The 27,247-nt window shown below is 40.7% G+C and overlaps 1 protein-coding gene across 1 annotated transcript in view; it reads right to left on the bottom strand.

The window, feature by feature from the left end:
• RNF217 (ring finger protein 217) overlaps positions 1 to 27,247 on the bottom strand; it is a 63,506-nt gene that overhangs the window by 20,076 nt on the left and 16,183 nt on the right. The window contains exons 2-4 of the mRNA XM_037391776.1: positions 10,818 to 11,051; positions 2,852 to 3,016; positions 2,164 to 2,217 (exon numbers count right to left, since the gene is read on the bottom strand). Of these exons, the coding sequence (XP_037247673.1) occupies positions 2,164 to 2,217; positions 2,852 to 3,016; positions 10,818 to 11,051 (453 nt within the window). The remainder of the gene's footprint in view (positions 1 to 2,163; positions 2,218 to 2,851; positions 3,017 to 10,817; positions 11,052 to 27,247) is intronic.

Below are 27,247 nucleotides of genomic sequence, written 5' to 3'. Positions count from 1 at the left end.
TATTTGCTTATGTAAGTGTATCTTAGAGATACCAGGTAAATATAAGCTATTACTATTAGAAACACTAAAGCTGTGTTCACCTACAGGAAAAAATCAAGTTTAAGCTTACTAAACAGTGCCCGCTAGTAGTCACATTACAAAGGATTATGTTCTTTCAAAGCACTTACCAAAACCACTGAAAAACTTGCGAATACTTGCCTAAGGATCTCCCTATACACACACAGTAAGAGCGTACCCATTTTATCATCTGCATGTCCAGACAAGATAATTGTGCATTCCACTTTTCCATGGTACAACCTCTTAAAAGAGAGAGTCTGTGCATATATGTGTTTGTCTGTTTAAATAATTATCTGAAGATGATCTCTCTAAAATATCGTCACAGTTTACACTGTAATCAATATCACACTTTGGAAGTTACCAGTAATTTTACAAGGTATCTCAGTAAAGGAATTCTACCACTGCTGAAGTTTCTACCTTTAATTTCCATTAGCTTCAGTTTCAGCACAAAGATTGAATACTAATATCTTGACACTTACAATTTAATCTTGACTTTTCGTCAATCTGTTTGTCAGTTTTGGCTGCTGCAAATTTTTGAAGAACCTCTTTCATGTTTTGGTTAAGTAGAACACATGCACATCTCAAAATAAAATACGCCGACACCTGAAACATTGCCTATGTGGATCTATAACAAGCATAAATCAAATGGTATGTTACCGACTCTGCTTTCCCTGTCATGATTTTATTTGGAAATAGAATAGTCACCCAGTTCAATGTTATATCATAAAGAGCTTTTGGAGGGGGTGGCTGGAGAGAGAAGAAAACAAAGTATTAGCTCCAGTCCTTGACTCCGAACTGTTAACTGTTGGTACGTTTATCCCCACGTGCCCAGATATCTATTAATGGTTTGATGAAGAATGCTGCATAACACGTGTTTTTCATAACTACTCAGTAACTGATTAAGGAAGAAAAAAAGAACAGTACAACTAACCACAGGGTAAGTGGTTCTTTTGAATACTTGCCAGTTATAGATTTGATTTAAAAACAAACAATGTGTTGATATAAATATTTTGGAGGTTGTAGGCAGGACAGATTATTTTTTTTTGCCCCCGAATAAAAACATCAGGAGTGGAGGTAGCAATACAGTTTATGAAAAGGTTGAACTCCCTCTTCAATATTCACTTATAATACCACATTATCAGAAACGACTTGCTAAGAAAGGTTCTTTTTCTGTGCTAGTTTCATAACTTTCCATACTGCCTCCCACCATACAGGAGGGTTTATTTGCTTTGGATTAAAAAACCTAATTTTTTTTTGAAATGAATAGCCAAAGTCATGTGACTTCAGGCTTCAAAATTAGTGACTTAACCTGTGTAAGTTTCAACTGTCCAGCTTTCCTTTTCTTTTCAAGACAGTGAAAACAGTTGTACATTGGGCATTTTAGATTTAAAAGTCATACAATGATAAACACATTAGGGTTAGCAGTTTTAGTTCCTTTCTTTTTCCAGCTAGCAGCCCTCTTCCCCTGCTTTCCATATTCATACCTTTTTGCTTGGTAAGTTTTCTTCTTTTTTTCAGACAACTTATTTGTTACATCATTTGCATTATCATAAAGTCTGAATCAAAGACACAGGTCAAAAAATTAAAAAGGAAACACACACTTCTGAACCCCCTACTCTGAAAGGAACAAAGTTTGTAAAAGTATTTTACTGTAAGACTTTCCAGAAAGTGAGCATTTTTAGAACTGGCTCAAACCTATCAACTCTTACCAAACAGCAAGCTGTTAAAACTCTGCTAAAATGTCATGTGTGCAGGAGGAAGGTAAACAACTGATTGCTGATTTCAGAGCTTTCCAAATTTTTCTTAAGTGTTTTGAAATATTTCAAGCTATGGCATCACAGGCATTTCTTTCCCCAAGACCAAAATAAGATACTTAGTAAACTGATAAACATTCTCTGATTTGCACAGGGTAAGGCTCAAAGTATGACAAAAGTGTAATTCAGACATTTAGAAGTAAATCCTTCCATTCAGTATTTATTTCCTAACAAATGTTCCAGTTTCGTTACTTTGTCCTCTCCATGAAGTACATGAAGAGCAAGTTAGGTTAAAATTAGGTACTCTCTTTCACACAAACAAAAAATCACAAAGAAAAGAAAAAAAAATCACCATGGTGCTCACAAGGTTTCGACTTCCTATACTGTCAGTAGCTGGAGATAAGTGCTGTGAAAAAAAAAAAGTGAACAAACATAATGGTCACTTTCACTAAGGGCAGCCAGGGCAGGGGTGTAGGGGGCTGTTGCATCTCATTTGAGTAGTGGGAAGTATTTCCTATCCTACTAGAGATTAACGACATTTTTTAGTGTTTAAAAATAAACTAATTCATGAGAAAGGCTTGTGAAGAACTGATATTTAATCCTAAAAAACGGGTTTTGAGAAATTTTAGTTTCCCTTACGTAACTGGTGGACAGAGTACTTTCTGCCTTCAAAATTTAATTCACCCAAGCCCTTTGGAAAGCCTGACAGAAGGGCACCATGCTTCTCTAAAGCTTTCGATTTCTTTAAAGCTTTATTTTAGGAATAATTTATTCTATAACACACATTCATTATAAGCATACATCAAGGCCCTCCTCTTATGATTTCCATGTTTCTTTTACATGCAGAGATTCTGCAGAATCAGTGCAGCAATAAGCAAGTAAAACATCAGACCTGTTTTCCCCCCGACAGGTCATTCACAAGAACCCACACACCAAGCATGAATTTCATTTCCAACACCGAGAAGCTACAAATATTTACTTTAAATACATATCTAAATGGTTTGATTCCACTAGCTAAAAGCCAAGGGAGAGCAGCTCACCTTGCATTTTGGACACTTCTGGGCATTCCTCTGTCCATGTTCGATTTCATTGGCCCAGTGACGCAACAGCTTGTCTCCCTTCTTGTATTCTTTGCAGTTAACGCCTTCATGCCAGGGAGAGTGGCACTTGAAACACCAGACAAATTGGCAAGATGGACACTGGATCTGTACAAATGAGAAAACACCACAGGTTTGCAAGCTGGGTGCTGACCCAACTGGAAAGCCTGTTTTAAAACCTCTGCTCTTCAATTAAGAGAGTAATAGCTGGCCAGCAAAGACTTAGCATTTTTTGAGGGTCTGTTTTAAAAATGCAAGAAGTTGTGGAAGCTAATTTGTTCTTTTAAAAGACGACAGAAAATACAGAACTAATTGCTAAAGCCAGGAAAGGCCTCAATCAAACTAAGCACAAGTAGCTCTGTTTAAGCATAGGAACCCGCTTCCTAAATTCAACACGTCTCAAATGTGAAAAGGCAAAATCCAGGAAGCTTATTCAGTTGCCTCCAATGCACGAGTGCCACCACCCAAGAACCAGCAGCCGGTTTTCAGTGCAGTGTATCTCAGTCTTCTCAACTTCACTGCCAAGGCTATTACCAGGGAGTAGCTGATCTTCTCAAGGGGCTCCACAGATCCCAGAATGGGTTATGAAGCTTGTATTAGACATGGTCCTGGGAAAAGGGGCCAAGAGCAAGGCTCTCAACCAAGGGCCACAACTACCACCTGGAAGTTGGGCACTTCCTTTTGATTGTGTAAGGGCGAGCTGAGGCTGTGCCACACAGCCTGCTTCCTACAGACCACACCTAACAGCAAAACCCACAACCCAAACTCCTTAAATTGAGAAAGGATCTATTTTTCCCATACCATTCTCTGGGTTTTAAATCATTGCATCAAACAGGTACCATCATCATCATGTCTTCCTCCCGAGTCTGGCTTTTTAAATTTATTTATTTATTTATTTATTAAAAAAAAGCTATGGCAGCTGCCATCTTTGTAGAAGAAATAAACAGAAGCATGTTGCAGGTGCTTATATGATGAAAGACAGGCCTCCTACCTGGATCGTGAGTAGGGAAAGAAAGAACTTGACGCCACATTAGACTGGCATTTCTAGGCGCCTGCAAAATCTTCATTTCTACTGTGTTTGGCAACAAAATGCCTCAGCCTGAAAGACTGGAAGGCACATCTCCCAAGCGATTGCTGTGCCCTGTCCACCAGCTCCAGTTGCAGCCCATGCCTGGCACTGCCCTGGCATTGTACCAGTTAATGGACAAGACTGAGGAATCCAACCAGCCAAAAAAGGGCTTTTTGGTTTTACCTGTGTCCAGACCTGGTTCACCACCAAACCACGGATGTGTACTGGCCATGCATGGTGTAGGGGTGCTGCTCAGGAAACTACATCCTAGGGTGTAGTCATGTGTGAAGCCCCCAGAACACATTTCTAAAGTCTTCACCCCCACCAGTTGCTGTGACCTCTGCTCACACATGCCAGCTGGTGGTGTGCTGCCTTGGCTCCAGTCAAGAGTCCAAAGTAGGCGCTCTGAACTCCCTTAAGTATTTTTCTGGGAGGCAGCCAAAATGATTATTTGTAGGTGCAATTCCTACATCCGTCACTACCAGCATGCTAATACGAAGCTGATCTGATCTCTGATGCATGACTGAGAAATGAAGCCGTCTGCTACCCTTAATGCTGTTCCCCAAGTTCTATACACAGAGACAGCATTTAGGGTTTTGCCTTTAATGTTTCACATTAAAACCATAATCGACACAATGGCTCAAGCTGAGCATTTTTATGCCCCTAGCTGACCCATAAAGTGCTTGTCTTTAACTTCAGCTGTAGAGCGCAAGAGGTTTTTTGCCTTTTTTTTTTACACTGCAGCAGTGTGTAACAGTCATAGCTTAACTTGTATAAAGTGATGCATCTCTGTCTGTCTCTCTGTCTGTGTAGCACTGTTTACCTGTATGATGTGCTGGTCAATGTATCACTTCAGCTTACCTCTTTATGTCAATCCACATTTACAGATCAGCAAGTGCAAGAATGGGAGTTAATGGTGAAGAGAATAATTTTCTCACTACTCATAAACCAGCACTTCCCCCTCCAGGATCCTTTGCCTGGGCATAAGACTAAAGCACAAGGAAGGGAAGCAGCATCAAGAAACTGACAGATTTTCTTCTTATTACACCACATTAACATTTTAGTCAGTCACCATCTAGTAGTCATTATCTTTGTAAAAAAAAAAAAAAAAAAGTACGTGCATTTAAGTGTTAGAATACATACATTTCCTCCATATCAAGCAGACTCAAGGAAAGCATAATATTAAAATGGATGAAATTCAGAAATACTGTACCTGGTGCAAGTATGACTTACGGCGTTCTATAGCTACAAGATGGTATTTTTTGCTAGAGCACGCAGTAAGACACCTCACACAGAAGAAAACTGCACTTATTTTATTGACAGGAAGCATGCGATAAGTTACTGAAGACACAGATAGGCAGCAAAAAACCAGGAAAGGACAAAGAATAAAGCATGCTACAGGGGAACACCACATTAAAGCTGCAACATGTGGATTAGAAACATTATTACTTTTTGCATGAAAACACAGTAATATCTAAGGCCAAGATAAAGTATAAAATAAAAGCAATACAAACTATAACCAGTGCCACTTCTCCAATTTGTTGGTTTACTGGCTCAGATGCTAAACCAAAGAAAACATGCTATCCTACATCTCTGCTTCCCCGATGAATTCTTATAATAAAAAGTTTAAACAGGTAAGAGGAAAATTCCCACTCTGAAGAACCTAAAGAATAGCAGATTCGTTGCTAACGAAACTAATGCAGAGCACTGATCTATGTTTCCACAATACTTCAGAAAACAATGCAAACAAGATAGGTTAGGTTACTAGCTGCTATTCTGCCCAATATCTCTGTATCTTTTTTTTTCCCCTTTAAGCTTTGAATTTACATTTTTCAGTAACACATGTCACAGCGACCTACTGCTGGGAAGACAGATTATAGCCAGCATTGCATTGTATTACTCAGTATTTGTTATGCCTCAGCCAAAGTTGGGAGTCTGTAGCCATAATTAAGTGTTCTGCAACCTGAAACCTTGTATCAGTTGCAGAATCCAGACATTTGAGATAGAACACGAAAGTTAAAAAATACAAACCCAAACCAAGAGATCTGGGAAGCTGCAATTTGAAGTTTCTTTCTTAAACAAAATTCCAACAGAAGTTAAGATGTAAGTTTTGTGAGTTTGTTTTTTTGGGGTGTGGGTAGGTTTTGTTCTTGTTCTTGGTTTTGGTTTTGGTTTTTTTTTGAGAGAGAGGGGGTAGGGGATGAAAACCTGACACAAACTCATTGCAGGCTCTCTTTCTACTGCAGCATGTCTATAACTGCAAGAAATACAGCAACCACCAGGACATATAATTACTCTTACACACACTATGGCATCAGATGCTTCCAAATATGTTACTTAGAAAGCACTGACATACAAGATGAAGCTATAACCACATGAACTCCGAATAACACTTGTTCCTATGAATGGCCCTGACTAACTGAAGTAAACTAGTGGGAACTGGCTACTTCAGTACCAGGGTTGGAGTTCCTAGTTCCCTCTTCTGCTTGCCACCCCTGACAGATGCTTTCTCAAAACCAAACTGCTAAGTAGTTTTTACATTTTGAATGGGCCACTTGACTTCTCTGTTGTTCAATACTGTCTGAACATAACATTAAACAGGCAAAGAAAACTATATTTTTAAGTACTTATGAACCTTATTTTTCTTGGAACTAGTGGTTGCAAAACACAACCCTAAATCTATTCTGACTTGGATGCAGCGTGACACCAGTGTGCTTAAGAAACAGGAACACAACAGGGCAATTATATCAGTCTTTAAGATTCTTATTCCATTCTTCCTCTGCTTTTCTGAAAGAAAGAAGTCAAATATGATTTTCTTTATGCTTCAGTATTAGTGCATGAATTATCATAACAAGGACACTGAAATGCTATCTACATATAATGTAAACCAGTAAAATATATTATAGTCCAGCAAAGCAGACAAACTATATCTGAAAAAAAAACACCACAGAACATTAATCTAGGTTTTTATCAAGTATGTTTTTCCTCACACAAACATTTTTCCATTTATTTTATGCCTTCCATTTCAGTTGATCAGAATGAAGAGGACAGATATATACGCAGACTTCTATGCCATCTGGAGGTCAGCCTCCCTTGCAATAGAAAAGACGACAACTTCTCATGCTAACCTTTTTGGTTCTCAGCTTTCTGAAACATTGATCTTTGAGGCTAACATTTTCCATTTTCTTAGCTAGCCCTTTTACTACAAACTATTCTATCATTTTCCTCACCTACGAGGAAAAGACCCTTCAAAATTGGTAGGTAACTTCAACACAAAATACTGCTTGATGTGACATCATGATAGCAAAACTGACTACACATTAAAAAATCTTCTTGAGAGCCCTGAATCTGCGGAAAGCTTTGTGGGATTTTTCTGCTCCTCGGGAATGCCAGATATATTACAGGATAGCCAAATTAATCATGCAACTAACTGATTACATTAATTACAATCTCTAGCTACAGCTACACAGTCACTTTATTCCAAAATAAATATGGGCTCCTGTCAAAACAGCTGCCTCCTTGTCATCACCAACTTGTCCCCTCACTTGTACCAGCTGAAAATAAGCAACAACAAAACAAACAGATCTTGTATCCCACTGGAGCTGATCTTTGATCCAGCTCCCAGTCTGACACCAAAACATCAACATGTGCAAAAGCAACCTGGCAGAAATGAACAGCTGAGAGCAAACAGGGAGAGCATGGCAAAATCACATCTGCAGCAGTTCAGGCTCAAGGCAGACTGAAGTGACATGTAGTCATGAAGGTACGTGCTACTCAAGGTTAAAATCTGATCCCAAAAGGGGGGAACTAATTGATACGAACTACACAGGTCTGCTCTATCACAGCACCTCTGCAGGTATAAATTCCTACTATTCCAGAGCAACCAGCTTCAGAAACTCAAGCAGTCCAAACTAAAGATAGTTCATGCAACAACTGCACTGAAAAAACACATTTCCAAAGCCAAGCACTCAAGCCCTTCTTTTATGTGATGTGTACCTCTTGACAGAAGCGCACAAGAAAACTACATTACGAACCTCACAGGCTGACAATGCAGAAATACAGTCCAAGAATTGCTTCTTCATGGCAGATGGCTGGTCAAGGAACTAACATTAGAACAACAGATGAAATCCAGGCCTTAAGGGAACACAACCCTCTCAGCCCCTCATAGAACAAGCCAACATACTCACTGTTGCGCAACCCATATCTGCTCCATGCATAAAAAAAGAACTATCAATTTTTCAATTTTTGCCCACATTCTTTGCACTTTGGTATACCAGCTTTGACCAAAGGTTTATTAGGATCTTGTCTACAAAAAAGTTTTAACACTCCCAAGTTAGGTCATAAGAGAGGGGGCAGGGATATTTCCTTTCTTAGAGTTGGATCCATTTATGATACAAATATTTGATATAGTCACATTAATTAGTCACACTGCTGTACCATGCTGTCATAAGTGGCATTAATGGGAGAAGAAAGGTTTGCATAGCAAATTTCCCCTTTCTTCCCCTCCTTCTCCTCCAACATACATGTACCAGCCAACCTTTGAGGCTTAGCACACCAAGACTTTCATCTCAAAAATGAAAAACAGCACCAGCAAACTGAACTGCTGGGCTTAGGTCAGTTTAGCTGACACAGAACAGCTATAGTAAGAAAAACTAATTTACCTAATAACTTTACTACTTCTTTAAAATTAGGTATTATTTATAATTTTAAGCAGCGTATCAAATTTTAGGAATGCCATCAATAACATTTTTAAAGTATCTGTTCAAAAGGGTTTTACAGTGTTTTCCTGTTGCAGTGTATAGGACAGCAAGAGCACTGGCTCTGAGGCCCCGTGCGCAATGATCTAGTAGGCTTACACATAGACTTTCCCCACACATGACTCAGTTCTTCTGAAGGCAGCACTTCCAGTGCTGGCACAGAATTCATCTGGTGCAAGTGCTGTTATTATTGCTTGCATGTGAATACGTGAGCCTTCCAGTCTCCAGTCAGATGTCTCCTACGCTATATGCAGAAGAAAATGAGTCTTTACCTCTGAAGAGCCTGTAATTCAAGGCACAGACAAGATGCAAGCAATCACACGAGAATCTAAGAACACTAAGATAACAATGGTTCACAGCTACATGTGTATGTAATCACTCACATATGCAGAATCTCATATACAGTTTTCTTTTTAAACCTTAGCCCTGCAGCAAAACATTTCCTTGTGCTAAGCTTAAAGTCAGTCACTAGGATTGTACCTATGCCAGAAAACGCCACAGGTTCAGAGAGTAGGCTGAAGCCCTGAACTATGATTGTCCATAGGTTGCTTGTATTTTCCTAATTATATTTCTGCCCAGCATCAACTAGACATTCTTCCAGGCAACACCTGGGCACAGCTCAAAGGGCACATTTTGCCAGTGCCTGCTCCCAGGAGCCTTGACCCCTGCAGATCAGAGCTACACACAATGCGTTACCAGGGACCAGGGACCTGCTTCTGGCTAGCATTACTTCATGCATCACACAGTCTTCCATTCCTTCCAATTATGATTTGTAGGGAAGCAGTGGGAAGGTTTTAACTATAGCATAAAAAAAGCACTGGTGGACAGAACAACCAATTTTGCACCTTGAGGAACAGTCTCAGAGACAACATGCCCATGACAACAGCTGCACCACCTCTGACCCACATCTGTGGAACAGTAACAGCTTCTGACATCTTGAGAGGCTGCTGGAGAAGCATTACAACCTCTCATCTACCTTGGACTCTACATCCTGTCTGCATCTGAGGGAATGCTAAGCGGATGGGTGAAAGAATGGCTGTGGGCAGAAGGAATTTCACTTGCAGTTTCGAATTTCTCCACCTGCATGTAAGATGCCAAAAAATCTGGAATTGTTGAGTCCCACAGGCTGTGTGGCATGTTCATGCACTGCACAGGTATACATAAGTAGCTCATAACTCAAAGATCGCTTTACCAAGGTTTCAACTCCACTGAATGCACAACCTTCTACCTTTTAATCTCCATGCTGGGCTGAATCTTATGCTGTGTAATTAGGGCTATCTAAACAGTCATCTAAACTCCTACTAACAGGAACTGGTTTGTCCAGAAAAGGCCAGCTCAATCATGAAGTTAACCACAAGAAATCTAGTAATTGGATGGAAAACTAATACAGAGCATGATGCTGCAGACAGAACCCTCATCTTCTGGAACTGAGATGGACCTTCAGCAGCTCAAAGCTTCTAATTGTAAGCTCTTGCTTTTTATCTTTGATTGAAGTTACAGCATAAGCAAATCTTCTACTGAAAGAAATTCTATGAAAGTGTTTTTTTCCAGTTTCTCAAGTTTCTCGTATTATGAGTGATGAGACTACAGGAATGTACAACCTCTGGTAAGGGACTGAAGAAAACAAAGCCAAGAAGCAGGACAGACAACAGCTCTATTTCTAAGGAGCAAGCCAACAGCCTAACACCACAAACGCCCAGAATTCATTTGCCCAGAGTTTCAGGAAGAAATCATCTCTGCTAGTCGTGTACCTAAAATTATCAGTTACAATGATAACTCCCCTTCCCTAGTCTCTTCTGATTGTGACCATACTGTTTGAATGCCAGAGAGAATACATTCTTTAAATTAAAATGTGTCTCAGGACAAAATTATGCCACCTGCCAAAGAAAAAGGGGTTGCAGTTCAACTGCTTGAACTGTTAGAAACTAATTAAGTAGTTAATCAATTACGTACTACAGATTCATATTCCTAATTACAACTTGCACATAGCACCAGCGATGCAAGAAAGCTCATTTAATGCCCACCAAACGCTGTCCTACTTTTGTAGTGTCATCTAACCCACGGCCCTGGCAAGCATGCTCACTTTGTATTTGTTCTCCAATTTGGCAGGGGTAGGAATGTGGCCTCTCCTCCGGAAGGTTGTAAAGTGCTTGCACTGAGGGCATGGCTTGGTGCTGGAGTCAATGCGGCTGAGTTCCAGGAAATATTTATACTTGATGATGTCGTCATGGGGCAGGTTATAGAGGATAGTTGTTTCATCCAGGTGTTCACTGCACTCTGTGATCGGGCATTTTATATCCGCTTGTCCCAGCTGCACCTGTGTATGAAAAAACCAGAAGAGCTGTATGACCTTTTGCTTGGAAAAATTAAGCAAGCATTTGTGAATTTTGTGAGGAAATTCAATTTCAAGTACTGTAACAATCCACAGACTATCAATCATAGTCTTAAAATTATTTTGACTTAGTCCAAACACACTGCAGTTCTTCCAGAGAGTATTTTGAAATCCAAACAGAAAAGCTAATTACCTGTAAGACAACTGCAGTTATAAACATATAGTCTCAGTGTACGTACCATGACAATGTACTCCACGAAACCAAAACACAAGTCCTAACTAGGAGCACCCATACAGCACTCCCTGCTTTGGGTGTAACGCTCACCACTCCACTATCACAGCTCATACAGGCCGAGAAAGCAGGCAATGGAAACATTCATATACTATTTCACTGCAAAAAGTGCTGGGAATCGCAGCACAGAGAAATTCAAGTCAATTTAGGATCATCAGAGTCTAACAGCTCTGACTCAGTGCTAGCCCTGAGCTGGTTCCTGCTCAGCAAGCTCTGTGCCTCTGCAGACGGCGTCCAAGAAGCTCCTTACATGCCACGCTGCATGCACAGTAAGTGTTAGCTGAGCCTGGGGGTGACCAAGGTCATAAGTTTTCCCACAACTCAAAGTTGGAGTTTAAAAACAATGCCCCCTCCCACCACCTTAAAAATAACTATAAAAACTAAAAAGATGACCAAAATAAAAACAGGCACAGAAGCAAGCTCAAGGTTAACAGGGCTGAAACTGTTGTTGAGCTAGTAAGTCCTGATGGTCCCAAGCTGATCCATATGGTCATATATCCACAATGTATTTCCAGAGATCCCGGATCTGAGAAGATCACTGGACCCAGCTCTGCACCTTCACACTTGTCAGGCTTTAACAGCTCAGACTCCATGCCAAAATAGCAGATCCTACTTGGTCTGGGAGCAGCAGAGTTGCATTTGCTTGGCACTAAGCCTGAGTTAATAAACCCTGCTGGATCTTGAGAATCTGCAAGGACGCAGCTTGAGCATGTCTGTGTCTGCCTCCAGTAATCTTGAATGAATGAAAGTTGACTGCACAAGTGGAGCTGACCACCAGCCTAATTCCCTCTTTACTATCTGCATGCAGAGAAAGAGGTTTAATAGTGCACCCAGCATCTCTTTCTAGGAATTACTGTTTCAAGGTTGGCAAATTTGATTTCCCTAGTCTGCTTATTCTTTAACATGCTCGATGATGGGAATCTGTCAAACAATATATACTAAATATGATAGGAACACCTCAGATTTGGATGCAGATATTGCTGCTGCATAGTGGTACCAGGAGACCTCAGAGACTTCACTAATGCAATATTTAAGCTACGAAAGGAGGAAAAACCCCCAGAAACCAACACAACACAACCCTGTCATTGCTGCTTCAGCATGGAGCCGTATGGGCTCTACCTGAATGATAATTTAGTCAGCAGCCAGAGGATCAGGAGTCATAACAAAGTGGTATAAAACCCAAGGTTCATACTGACTTCAAAAAAAAATCCCTTTTTTTCTTTTCTTTTTTCTTTTTGTTCTTTCAGCAATGTAGCTAAACCTAAGCAGAGCAAAGAAGTCAGATGTATGTTAGGGAGAGAAAAGCAGGGTGAGTACGGTGGCAGCCTGTCCCAGACTACAGCATGGCAGAGAACGCCTCGGCAAGCAATTGCTGCCATGGTGCCCTGAGCAGCCTCAGCTCAGGGTGCAGGCAGGTCAGGAGAGAGGCAGAGGAGAGGCAGCTCCCCCAGCAACACACTCATTCTTAGGAGGGAACTTCCTTGAATTTAATTTTGTAGCTCTAAAAGGTGAGCAGAGCTCTACCACCTGCAAACAAGGCTAGGCTCAAACAGTTTAGCTTTTTCACGACCCAGTAAGTACAGGAGGGGTATGGACTCAAAGGTATTAAAAAGAAACCCCACCAAAATAGAACAACCAAAACCAAAACCCACCAAAAAAACCAAACCTCCACAAGCTACATGCCAGGGTACATCCACCATTTTATACCTGTAGGACACCAATTCACCTATAGCAGCATGCAAAACAGAACTCAAGCATATGACACCACTAGAGTGACTCTTCTCAGAAGAATCACCCAGTACATCATGGAGCTGTGCTTAGAAGGCAGAAGATAATAAATCTAGCACTAGAGCACTCGAACACACTAAAATAGCAAACCAAATTGCTACAGAAATATAAAAAAGCTATTGCACTACTGCAAAGATTAGTACAAGCTTCTCTTTAAAGAAGTACAGGTACAACAATTTAAAACCAAATCGTCAAATTAATCCCATCTACAACTACTTCAGGGTTTCAGGTTTTTTTGTTCAAGCATTAGGGAAATACTAAAGCAAGACCTTTTGCTAAGAGTAAACTAAACTACAACAGAGTAACACTTCACAGTCACAAGGCACATTGTATCTAGCATCTAAGCTGGTACTTAAGAAGCGCTTATATTAAATGCTAGTTAGAATAAACCTGCATTTATAAAATATAAGGAATACAAAGCTGTACACTTGCTGTATATCATGCCACACAGACTATGATTAAAATATGTGGTAAACATCAAGTGTGGTTTCAGTGTTTAATTTGAAAATATGTTTTACACCCACCTGAAGTAAATCATTTTTATCCTCTGTAATATTCAGCCTTTCAAGTTTGGCAAAGATTGATCCTTTTCCTGTGTTTTGAATGGGACTGAAGTGAACAGAGCTGCCTTGCTTATTAGCGTAACTTCAATGGAGCCTTGTCGTACCAAAACAGCCTATCTTTGTTTGTGCACTAGCATCAGCAATTGATCTAAGTACAGCTTTAGAGGTAGGCTGCTAGGCTACCTGCTGCTGCGGACCCAGGAGGTGCTACAGAATGGGAAAGAAAAAAATCTCTTATAACATCGGCGAAAATAACAAGTTTTATTCTTTTCCTTGTTTTTTCTTCTTTGAAGAGCCTAATCCTTCAATATCAGCTTATCATGTCGTCAAACCCCTGAATTTTAAGAAGTCTTTGAATTTTAAAATACCACTGTGTATTAAGAACTTCAGAGCTCCCAGTATGCACAACAGCATGGTGTATTTTCACAGCATGAAGAACGACTCAGGTATGTCTAAAAGCAGCTGAGCTACAGTATAGTATTAAATGTCAGGCAGCATCCAGCTCTCATGCCCAGCTGTGCTTCACTTCTGTATAGCATCTCAGGAGGGGCTACCTCTGCTTACAACTCATGAGGAGAAAACAGGCTCTTGTGACTTTCATCCTACAAAACGGTAACATTTAAACTATTAGAAGAGCAACACCTAACCTCTCCCTCCACCCCTCCACTTCTTGACATCTTATTTGAAAAGATTTTCTGGGGTGGTAGAGCCTGTGGTGGTGGGTATATGTGGAGGACAGCCGAACCAGACCCACATTAGTCCACTTGCTTCCCCCAAAATGCAAGGATACTAGCAACAGAAAACAGAAGCAGATGGCGTGGTACTTTTAAGTCAGAAAATTACTTCCAACCCCTGGGCTTTCTTTTAAAGGAAATCTTTGTTAGCTACACAGTAAACGAAGTTCAAACTACCCCACAGAAGCACTGATTTATACCTGTCATTTAGCTTGGCCCAAGCTGGATATCACATAACCTGTGCAGGCTGTACTTGGGCAGCTGCATTACGCTTATATTTCTTACAGAAGGGGCCATTCTACTTTAAAAATAGACACATACAAATGAGCATTTTCCAACTGAAACTTCACTTTTTGTTCAGAGATCCACACGCTAAACAAACCAGTACACTGTTCTTACTTCTCACCTACTAATGCTGAAAGCTAACAGTGCCATGTCTAATCTGCAGCTCTGCAGAGAAATTTAATTTTACCAGTGCACTAAATTCTCCTCTCTAAACTACCAAGGATGTTATGCATTAAAAAATTTTTGGAAATGTACAGATGCAATTGAGGGGACAGCTGGGTCCACTGGACCTTCATGTTCTACAGGGGAAGAAACAAATGGATTAAAGTTCCCTTTATTTATAAGTAAAAACCCATTGCTTTCTACTTCACTGGAAACATTGCTCTTTCATTTTTGCTGGTAAGTTGCAATTCAGTGAAGAATTACTTGTCTTGTTTGGGAAGCAGAAAGTGTAATTTTGAATTTTTCTTTAAAAAAATTAATCATGGAAAATACTTGAAAGGCTCACCGTGGTTCAGGACTCCACAGAGGTAGGTGCTAACCAAATGAAATCCAAATAGACATGGCTCAAGTGCAAACCTAAGATACTGCAAACTTTTACTAAGCATTTTGCACCTGCCCTTAAGGTTGGGTTTTATGAACGTTTCTGTGGTTTGAGCTCTAACTTAGCAGTCTGGATTCCCTGCCTCTGATTTGTGCCAGTGATATCCTGGCATTCTCCATCAAACTCCTCTTTAATAAAAAAAACAAAAAACACAAAACAAAAACACCACCACCACCACCCCCCCCAAAAAAAAAAACACCCCACCAAAAAAACCAGCCCCCAAACCTCCTATGAAACAGATTCTCTTTTTCAGTCCATCTGTTCTCCCTCCTTACTGTCAGATGGTACAAATCCTCAGTGCTTCAAGAGAAGCAACAAAGAACGCTAGAACTAACAGTAATTAGCATAGGGGCTTACTTAAGTTGTATCACCACGAAATAGGAAAAGAGACTGGGTTTCTTCTGTGCCACTTCCTCCACTGGACATCTACACACAAGTTCTTGCCTGTCATTCATTACTTCACAAACCATACTCCACAGGGTATGTTCCACTTTTATTCCCCCTTTCATTCACTTCTTGATATAGCGGACTTAGATTACTTTCTGAATCCCTCTCTCATTGTCACCCCACCATCTCCTCTGTCAACCACCACCTGTAACCTCACTAGCCTCAGAAGCACGTATACTGCTGACCACAAAAAGATCCAGAAAGAGTTCAAAGTGGCGAGGACCTTCTGCACACTGGCACTGAATTAATTATTGTTATATTTTTTAGTTTTAATTCATATTTTCTGCTATACCAGGAAATATCCAAGCAATCACCAAAACAACTAGAATGACCAGCCTTTCTTCATAGTCAGTGGAGAATGAAGAAGGTAATTGAGATGATTCAAAGAAGGTGGCAAATGTCAATCGTACCTTTAAATTGTCTAGGAGGAAAAAAAAAAATATGAAACCCTCACTTTTCCCAACCTCAGGGACTACAAGTAGGCTAAGAAACCTCACTTCTCCCAGCACCAATGTCTGACAGGTACTCAAAGACAAAAAATCCAAAGAATTTCTATACATATTTGTGACAGATGTCCATTTTAAGTTGTATTTAAAATGGCTCTATTATTAAAAGTACAACCAGAGAGTTGGATTAAAATAAACTATCAGATTTCTATTGTGTCACATGCTCATGTGGACCAACCCTGAAAGGGTCCATCAGGATGCCCTCCTTCACATGTTCTGTGAGGACACGGTCTCTGTACTCCTTTTACTTTAGTACCACACATCTGGATGAAGCTATGAATGATGTGGTAGGTCCTGCCCCATGTGACATTCAGAAAGAGAAAGTCACTTGGGCCCAAACGTTGCAGGCATGAAGAGGCGCCACCTCTTCTAGTCACACTTACCAAAATTTGCATTAACTGTCACATTGTCGACATTAAAAAAAGAAAAAAGAAAAGAGACATAAAGCAAAGTTTTAGGGCCTTTGAAGAAGATACCAGTATCTCATCCTTCAGGAGGAAGGCACTCAAAGGCAAGAAGCTGGGAGGGAATCACAGGATACATAACTGCAGTCCAACCAGCACCTGTACATCAAAGGTTTGACCTTTCTGCTCCAAAAGCATGTCTTCTGAATGCTTTACAACACATATTTAAATGTGGCATCAATTTAAATTCTCAAAGCTCATCTAGTTTTCACAGTCTCAGCTTTCAGGAGCACACTTACCCAAACCCACATCCCCAGGGGTGCTGCAAGATGGTGCAGGCACACACCAGTGAGGGCCACAGCTGGCACCACCCGCGTGGGTGGCAACCAGAGCAGCTTTAGCCCCCAGAAACAAACCAAAACCTTAACTGGCAAAACTGGCCTCTGCAGCCTGGAGCAAAACCCCAAACCACAGTGTCTGTTTCCTATTCAAACTCTTTTTTCCCTCCACATTCACATGTAGGACAAGAGAGAGGTGGAGAGAGGATAAACTAGCAAGATATTCTTCAGAATACACCTAAAGTCAGCCAAAACCTTTTTCTTAAAGGCCTCTTTATTTGCTTTCTCATTTGATGACATGCTGGTATGAAGCTCTACTCCTTTTCCCTTCCTTCCACAGGACCAGGTTCTACCTGCTCACACAGATTTGATATCAACAGGAACATTCAAGATCAATTTGTCCTATTCACATAGGGATAGGATTTACAGAAAATTACTTGTAGAAAAATTAATACTGAAATCCTCCTTCACAAGATATAAGCAAGTAATTATCAGTCTGCATGAGCTCCCCCTCCACGCTTTCATCTCCTGCTACTTTCTCTCGCACCAAGTAAATTAAAAAAGGAAACTATCTTACCTCAGTAATGTGTTTAGAAAAACTACACTGCACTAAATCATGCCTCTGTCTGCTACTACCCATTAAACCTAGCGCATGTCATTAGCATGGGCAGAGGTTACAGGCTTTCTATTCTCTTTCTTTGTCATCCATGCTGAGCTGCAATCCACAGCAGAGGCAACGGTTAGTTCCATGGCAAGACAAAACCGGGGCTGGTACACCCAGACAGCTGCCCACTGATCTAGGACACTCTCTGAAAAAGAGGCACACCAGAGAGATCAGCTGGCAGAAAGCTTTCACAATCTCTTGGAGCCCTCAGCGTGCAAGATAAAGCAATCTTTCATCTCTCCTCCCGAGGCATGTGTGGGGGCAGAGGCAGGGGGAAATCTCAGCAGAGGAAGGTAACCTGGGAGGAAGCATGGAAGAAACTGCAAACCTTGGAGGAATCTGACCCAAACCCACAGGAATCTCAGCATTCATTAAAAGGAACAAGGAAATGCACAAGAGCTTTCTTATTTTGTCCAGGTATGCATATTACCAATGCTAGCTAACTACAGGTATGCTAATTTTTCTATTCCTTAGAAGACACGTTCACTTTTACTAGAAGACCCAAAGGTGTCCATGAAAGAACTTTGAGGAGAGCAGACTGAGCTGGATACCTGCCCTTTTTGGGGTGGAAAAGGGGCAGTTGCTCCTGCCTAGGAGTGGGACCAAAAGAACCACATTAAAAACCAGCAGGAATGGGAAGGGATTACAGAAAGGAAGCAAGGGCCAGGAAACCATCCGCATACCATGATATGCTCTAATAACCTGACCGTCTCAGGAGTGAGCCCTGCTCGCAGGAGCTCTTCCATTAGGAAATACAAGTAGCAAAGAAACAAGACCTTCAGAAGGTAATGGTTTGTTGGGCTTCCAGCATTGGAATAAAAACATCACAGCCAAATAACACAGAACCAAAACAAGCCAACTCCAACAGCCGATTCCTGTAAAATAAGATAAAAAAAAATATCTATCAGCTCACTCTTTTTAATTGACAACCTTAAATTCAGAGCAAAACAGCCTGTTCTCCTACAGCCAGCATAAGAATCGTAGAAATTGTCGTCTCTGTTTGAATTTGTTACCAGCCAAGCCTAACCCTGCTCTGACCTGCACATGTGAGTGCTCTGGTCAGGCACAAACTGCCACAGCCCAGGCCAGCACCCTGGGAAGGCAAGGAGTTAACAGGTTGAACGGGATGACACACAGGCACAATGCAGCCACCAACCTTGGCACTAGAGCCTTCCCCCTTGCCAAGGGCAGCATCCCTTGCTTTCAGCATGCCTGACCTCCCAAAAGCAGGAAAGTCATGGCACAAGTGTTTAATTCATTGAAATACTTACCTCAGAAAACAATAAATTAGAAAGAAAAAAAACCACCAACACACCCCAAATCCTATTCCCCCTTTCTAATTAAGACGATTAAACCAAAGTGTGCTCCATTACTTGAGCAGATAATTTTTATGCATGTGCTGCTCTCTTACAGGAGCAATGCTTAAAAAGGTACACTGCCATTTTCTTGCCTCACTTACAACATAAAGTCCTCAACAGACAAACTCTGACCTTCACTGGGTTCAGACTGGATTAACCCAGATTGAGATAAATTCCAACGGAATAATACTGTTAACTATTAACAATGATTAGTATCACAACTACATCCTTTCCCATGATTTTCTTAAAGACGGACATGAAGTTAGCACCCATGAACTGATACAGAAGAGTGAAAATACATGGCTTCAATCTTCAGGTGGAGCCAAGCAAAACCCATCAACAACAGCGACAATTTATCATACAACTATTTATGCTGAAAAAGAAGAGATCAGTTAGCTCATTATTCTACTTAGTAGGCAGGGTCCCAACCAGACACAAAAGCTGGAAAAGGCTCCTGAGTTCACATTTGCCAAACAGCATTCCCTTTTCAAGTAAAACAGGGCCCGAACTACCGTATGTCTGCACAACCTATTCAGCAATCTTGCATTCACAGAATCATGGAAAGTTTGGGGTGGAAGGGACATTAAAGATCATTCAGTTCCAATCCCCCTGCCACAGACAAGGACATCCAAGTCTCTAATGTACTACTGAGCCTCTTAACACAGATAAGCCCAGCTGGCATCATCAGCAACAGTTTAGCAAACCTTTGGTTTCACCAGTAAAACATAACAGCAACCACTGCTGTTGTACCCACAGACATATTTCATGGTGCTTAATTTCCAACTGAAACCTGGTGTTTAGCATAAAACAAAGAAAAAGCTCTCCACCAAGGGAAGGGGGTAGAAGTACATTCCTACTTGTCTCATATTCCATCCCAGAAGATGGCTACAAAGCCTAACAGAGAGTTGCTGTGAATGTGGGTGATGACTCAAAAACAGCAAGAACTTTTAATATAAAACTTTCAACTGTTCTCTTGACCACCCTGATCACCTGCATTCCCTGGCCTGTAGAAAAAAGGACAGGCATTTTACAGCCATTCCTAAAACACCCTGCTTCCTTAAGCAAGCTACCTACAACTATTTAGTTTCCATGTCTTTGCTAGGTCTGAGGTTGTAGGTGAGTTTTCCTGTGCACGTATTAATCATCCATGTTTCATTCTTGATTATCAGACACGAAACCAAATTGTGCCCTCTTTACTTAATAAATTTAATATAGAAACAGCAGAGTTGCATAGGCACACACAAAAGCAGAAGAAAGCCTGAAAAGTCCTTTTTAACTGACAGGAATTATAGTAATATATCTTATTTCTAAGATTCAAGGTGAAATGTATGTTGTTAAAATACCATCACTTGGCCTCCCTTACAAAGAAGGTAGCCAAAATCTTCTTATGCAATCAAGTTGTTACAAAATAGCTAAGATTTTAATTACGACTAGTTATTTTGCTCTGCCTTCCTGAAAAGAGACCTACTTCATCCTACCAGTACCTATGTACAATAAACAAAGCTGGTTTTGGTAAAAAGTTACGCTGTCAAAGCTACCGTAAAGTGAAGCAAACTCATAATTTTTACATAGCTTAAGCAACAAGAGGGCAAGTGTGCATGCTGACTTATTTTCAGGGATAAATACTTCCTGGGAAAGGTTAAGGGACAATGTTTCTCCCCACATACCATCATTTGGACAAAGACCAGACACTATGCCAAGTCTCCAATTTCACATGTCTTTCACATGAAGTTATTCCTCATAATCCACCATGGTTTAAACCATATTTTAATGCACATTTAATGCAATTACAGATACAGCCACAACAGGGAGCAAACGTACAAGATCAAGAAGTGCAAACAGCACAATCTTCTCCAGGGAGCTGAGCCAAAAGCTTATGCAGTGGTTCTGACCCATACTTGGAGAAGTGAAAGCAAAGCAAAAGTCTTGCCGCGATTAGAAGCAAATCACACATCAAACAGTTAAAACTGTTACTTTAGATACCTCAGCAGAAAACTATAGCATGGATGAAAAATCCCCTTATGAAAGTTGAAAGAACAATTCTGCCCCACAACTGATCTAATCCAGTAGAGAGCTGCACTCATCTAGCACATAGTGACTTGTACACAGCGTGTATTTAACAGCCAAACTAGCAGAGTTAGTTCTGCTGATCAAACTCTGGCTGTAATCTGGAGATTGTTACTGTGTCAGGTCAGTTTCCCTGACAGTCTGCCAGAATTGGGTCCTAACTGAAGCTGGAAGCCAGCTTTCACCTTGATTCATGGAGCGTGTTTGTGTATTGATTGCTTCAGACCTTGCTTGTCACAAGCAGCTAGAATCTTTACAGCATCACAAAACCATTAGAAACAGCAAAACAATGGGGGAAGCAGACAAGGTAGATGTTGTACACCAGGAAAAACAAACCATAACTGTGCTCAGAACAATATATTCCACTTACCACTTTTTCATAAAGCAAAGAAAACATGAAGCAAGCTCATTTAAATTCCTAAAGGCAGTTCTATCAGCTGACTGGGCTGTTAGAACATTCATTTTCACATCAGTTTTGCCACAAGAGAAGAAATTATGACTTCCCATTTGTTCTAAATTATCTTAAAAAAACCCAAACCAAAAAAAAAAACCCATGACTTATTCATCTGCTGTTTATATATATAAATCTATGTTTTAAAAGAAAATATAACATGACCCTTTACTACAAACCCTACAAACCCTTTACCAGTTCAAAATGTTGATAAGGATTTGACAAACCTGGGAGCATGTACCATGCTCCAAGAGCCTACTTTTTCTGTGAGGCACGAGTGAAGAACAGAGGTAGAGAAAGTCAAAATGCCCCAGGTTAGACTCCTGTCTAAAATTTCAGAGTTAATAGCAAGGAAGAGAACTGACTCTTGCAAAAATACTGTTACGATCAGATAAGACTGTGTAACTACTTGCATGTAGAAGAAAAACCACAAGGTGAAATAAGGTTTCCCTTCCTCATCATGTTTTTATCTACTTTTGCTCCTTTGAGTGTAACAGTCCCAACCAGTGTGTGAATATGAAGACAGAAGTTGAAGTACCTTGTAATCCCTGAATTCAGTTCTCAGCAACCACCCCTTCTGGCTGGTTAGAGAGACTGGCCTCAAATAGAAAGGCCAGTTTCTACTGGTTCTACAGTCTCTTTATCAGGGGCTACTTCTACCCACACAGCCTCCTGTTTCTGGATGCTGAGGAAGGCTTACCCTGTATCACTGGGAGTTTAGCCCAAGATTTCCAGTTATGTGACCAAATACCTATGTGGGCCCGAGATGTTTGGGGAGCAGGTCCAGCCAGACCTGTCACATATCCACCGGGCCAGGTATCCCTCACCAGGTCTCAGACCCCTTCAACCATTCCATCAGGTCACAGTCAGCCAAGACTGCCATTATCTCAGACTGCACCCTGCCTAGTGGCTAAAAAATTACGGAAGAAGTCAATACAGCTTTCTCTTCTTCCTCTCTGCTTTAGAAAGCAATTGCGAGGCTGCAAGGGGAGAAGATTCAGCTAGCTAATATAGTCAACCGGAGTGGTTTTAATTAGTTTTCCAATTGATCAGGCAGCTGAATTAATTCTCCCTGCGACATATGATCGCTAGTTCGCTACCCAAGAGAAAAGTGGGAAACACACAGCCAAGGAAAGAGACTTGCAGAGGTAGCTGGCCACCAGTCATCTTACCTGTCATGTCAATCTACACCTTCAGATCACGTACCAGGTATGTCTCATGTTAACTCTGTTTACCTTTAGAAAGCTACAAGCCTGAAATATGCTCAGCAGCTCCCCTCAGTAAAAACAGTTACTGGCAACTACAGCACCAGGGCCAGAGGACTGCATCCAATCCCTCCTCCATCTGAGTCTAAGCACCAGCATCTTCCACACACGTCCTAAAAATTACTGTTCTTCAGAAAGTGGTCCATATTTTGGCATAGCCATGTGATTATTAGGTTTGTGGGTACTAATGTGTATTTTCCCATTCTGTACAAGTACTTAAAACGCTCAATGGCAGGCATGGAAATCCTTCACCAAGCTTCAGGTCTGGACCCAGCATCTGCCCTGACACCTGCCCCACAGTCCTTCATGTGGTCTTCACACTTCCCACTTCCCTGTTGGCACTATTTCTGTTCTCTCAGCTGTCTCCCTGAAGGATACAAGAGTCTTATCTGTGAAGCTAAAGCAACGGGAATAGTTACGAAGCAAGCTTTTTAAGATGAAGAAATGCATTTACTTGTAACGAAACCACTAAGTTAGCTTCAGAGCAAGAAGCAGGGAGGAACTCTACCAACAACTGTCACACATGCTACAAAACACTGTGAAGCAGTTGACTGTAAGAACAAACCAATGATTGTAGAAGATACACTATGAAAGGACACACCTCATTAACTTTCCATACACTGGGAAGAATTTTTACTAAATAAAGTTCACTGTTCTGTGCCATGAGTAAAGCCAGCAGAGGCTCCAACTTAAGAATGGTTATGGTAGGAAAAAATTGCTTACAATTGGAGAAAAACCACTATTTATCATTTCTGTAGATACTGCCTATTTCAAACTTGTCTAACACTCCCCACCCCCTCCCCATCTCCCTCCAAAAATAAATACCAAGGATTGACTATGAGGGTTTGTAAAGGGATGAACAGGTTGTTAAGATGCATCGAAACACCACCTCTGCCAGCATTAAACTTTTCCAGGGTTCCAGAAACTGGGTTGCCACACTGACTATTTAAAAGATGCAGCTTCATTCCTACCAGTAGGTATAAGAGCCACTAAGGACTGCAGCTTGGGGACCAGGAGGTGGGCAGGTGAAGTGAGGTGAAGGAGGTACCAAGTCAACTCTATCCATCTCCACTTCTGAAACCACAGACTCCAGTAGTAATTGAATTCAATATTAATTGAGGAAATTCTGGTTTCATTAAGTGTTTCCAAAGAATATATATAGTGCTTAGTGGCAGACAGGTTAACAGGTAGGAACTGAAGCAGCACAGGAGGATAAAGGAATCATTACAAAGCACAGTAATAGAGAACGCAAGAGCAAGAGGGCTTGTACACAAGGACACACATCTCCCCAACTCCAGATTCTGCAAGACCAAAAAGAAAGGATTGACAGCTTTCATGACAGACAAGAAAATAAAGAGAATGCTTGTTAACAAGGAGACAAAACTTTTCGAAAGTATCCGACTTAGCATTTCATTGGTATTTTCATTGAAATGGAAACACAGCACATTATATATTAAACACCACTGACCTTTCTATCCAAACACGAGCTCTCACAACACTAGTTATGTTTCAGATTTTCAATGGGATAAGGACTACTTTGTATTTTAGAAAAATACCCCACCAGTCCTTCCAGAGCAAATACTTTTACTAGTAGTTGCAAACTGCAATTGCCCTCTATGGTTAAGCAATCCCTGACAACCATTTGCCACCAACACAAGCTTCTGTAGAGGCCTGGCTAGCTGCAGTCATTTAACTTGGAAAGGGGAAAGCAGTCATGGCTGCTCGAGCTTGTTTGAGGAGAGGAGTAAGAGAAGAAAGGAAAATTCAGGAAAAAGAAAGAAGAGACACCCACTTCAACCTTTCCTAGGAAGTCCCTGCCTTTTCCACAAGTCACATCTTTCCTATTCTGCAGTTTTTCCCTGGAACAGAACATCCTCTTACTGAATGCAAGGGGAAAAAAAAAAATAAAATCTACTCTTCAAAATTTTCTAAATCCATCTAATTTCTCTCACTTTAATAACACACATACAGAGGCTAGCTACCCTCTGAACTGCTCCTGCTGCCCTGTACCTTCATCCAGGGAAGGCTCTACACTTGTAAAGTCTCCTTTTAACCTGCACCTGTTCCAAACAGTGGGAGCCACCACCAAGAACTGCTGTTGCTGCTGCTGCCCAGGAAACTGCTGCCCCAAACCACACTGATTCTCTGTGCAAAAGAAAGTAATATTTGTATTTGTGACTTCTGTGGTTTTGGGAGCTCACCCAAACACCAACATAAGCGAGGCGCTTGTTACGCACTTTTCAACAAAACGCTGCCTGCAGCAACGGAAACTCAAAGCATCCTTCTGTAGAACTAAATTCTGAACTGTACTGACATTTCCCTAAAAGAACCAAAACGTGGCTTCATGAGAACAAAACATAGCTGTGTTAATTTCCCAGTAAATTCAGAACCTTGGGAATTTCTGTCCACATGCGCCTACTTTTGTTGCCCCCACTCCCCCAATACGGTATAGGTTTCTGAACCATCATCAAAGCCGAGATTTTCTGGCAGCACTAGAGGGACAGAAAAACAGCTTGACAGTGCCCAAGAAAGGACTTTTTCTGATAGTTAAGACTTTGAGTACTTGTTAAAACATGTCTCAGCACCTTCCCTAGTGGCAAAAGATCAGGCTCAGTGACATTCCCACCCCCTTAATCCCAACTTGATAAGGAAGGATGACAGCGGCATCTCTCCAGAGCTGTCCCTGGCTCTCCTCCCTGCCCAATACAATCAGCTGATGTCCCACCACATGTCTATGCAACTCCATCATTCCCTACAACACACTTGGTACTAAAATTTTAGTAAGCCTGTAACTAATGATACTAACATTAAGATGGTACCTCTGAAATTCAGTGGTTAACTGAATGAAAGCCACTCTTTGACTTCCCTCCTTCCCATACCCTATGCATTCCCTACATAAATTGAAGGTGACATAGCTGAAACAGCTGAACGACTGTATGAATGACTAACTTCTTTGTCAAACTTCATTTGGGAACAGGGTAATTTACCCAAACAGCAAGGAAAAAACCCTAAACAAATCTGGTGAAATACAATCCTTTAAACCTGGGTCATTCAGGTAAAACTGATAAATCTGAAAAAGCCAAAGGATGCTTACACTTAAATCTACAAGCCACTTGCTGTCAAGCAGTGACAAGGCAGTATCAAGGGAAAGTTAAAGAACATTTTATGAAGTCGTTTAGATTTAATAAAACATCTCTTATTAAAGGCAAAATTAATCCTTTGTTGTATTCTGGTGCATAGGGTATTCTAATTATAAAGCCAAATTTTTAATAATGAGGTCTCCGGAGTCTACTTTCAACCTCTACTGAAATGTATATTTAGTACAAATATTTTAACCTAAGTATGCTAAGAATTACAGAAGACTGAAACAAAGAGTTGTATATAGTTTGCATGGAATAAAAAAGTACTTGAGTCTTCCAACCGATCATTGATTCCTCCAAATGATCACTTACATCTCATTCTTTCACATGCAAAACAATTGCACAATGAACAAATTATCACATGTGAAGAAGTCTGACAAAATTATATACATCAGGAAAACAGCAAACATTTATTAAATTTAGGGGAAAAGTGAGAAACCCCGCACCATTGATAATTACCATACACTATGCACATTTTGTGCACTAACTCTCCAAAGTACAAATGGCTATGATTAAAACTAAGGGCAAACTACAGTTCCATTTGACTCACATTTGCAAAATCGTAATCAGTAAGAAAGAATAGGTTAGCAAGTCCTTCACTACGCAGGAAGAATAATAAAATAAATAGAGATCATAAAAGTATTCTTTAATATGCATCCTCAACCACCTCTGCACACCAAACCTCTAAAGAAAGTTATTAATTTCTCATTACAACATATGAACATCTTGCAAATAAGAATGTCTTTTTCCTAACGTCATCCTGATTTACCTCAAAGCATAGCTCCTAGTGACTTTGCATGCCAAAGGTGAGTTCACAGTCACTGCAATAAGTGGTCATCTGTGAGAAGTCTGGATTTCTAGAGTACTTGGGTAGGATCACCTTGGATTTTCCCCACAGATTCAAGTGGGATGGAACAATTTTATTTGGAAGAAACCAAGAAAAAGTTAGAAGTCTCTGTCAGGATTGTTCTAACAGCAGACAATTACTTGCAACTGTGATACACGGAACATGCTTTCACTCAAGAAAAAAATACACTTGCTGAATTCATATGAGATTTCAATGATTTGTCCCCCTTAGCTATGACAGCCAATAAACATGATGATGGGAGGTGGTAGATTCATGTCCTACACGAGACTAGACAAACTGCATACATGCAGTATTCACTAAGGCACAACAAAGGTACTTGTAAGAGATGCTTGGAAAGTAAAACCCACTGAGCAGCAAATCTGAGAGCAGTACAGCAAAGAAAACCTATCCAACCAGCAGAAAGGGCT

Source organism: Falco rusticolus, chromosome 6 (assembly GCF_015220075.1).
Source record: "Falco rusticolus isolate bFalRus1 chromosome 6, bFalRus1.pri, whole genome shotgun sequence".
NCBI lineage: Eukaryota > Metazoa > Chordata > Aves > Falconiformes > Falconidae > Falco > Falco rusticolus.
This window is presented reverse-complemented; position numbering and strand designations above follow the sequence as displayed.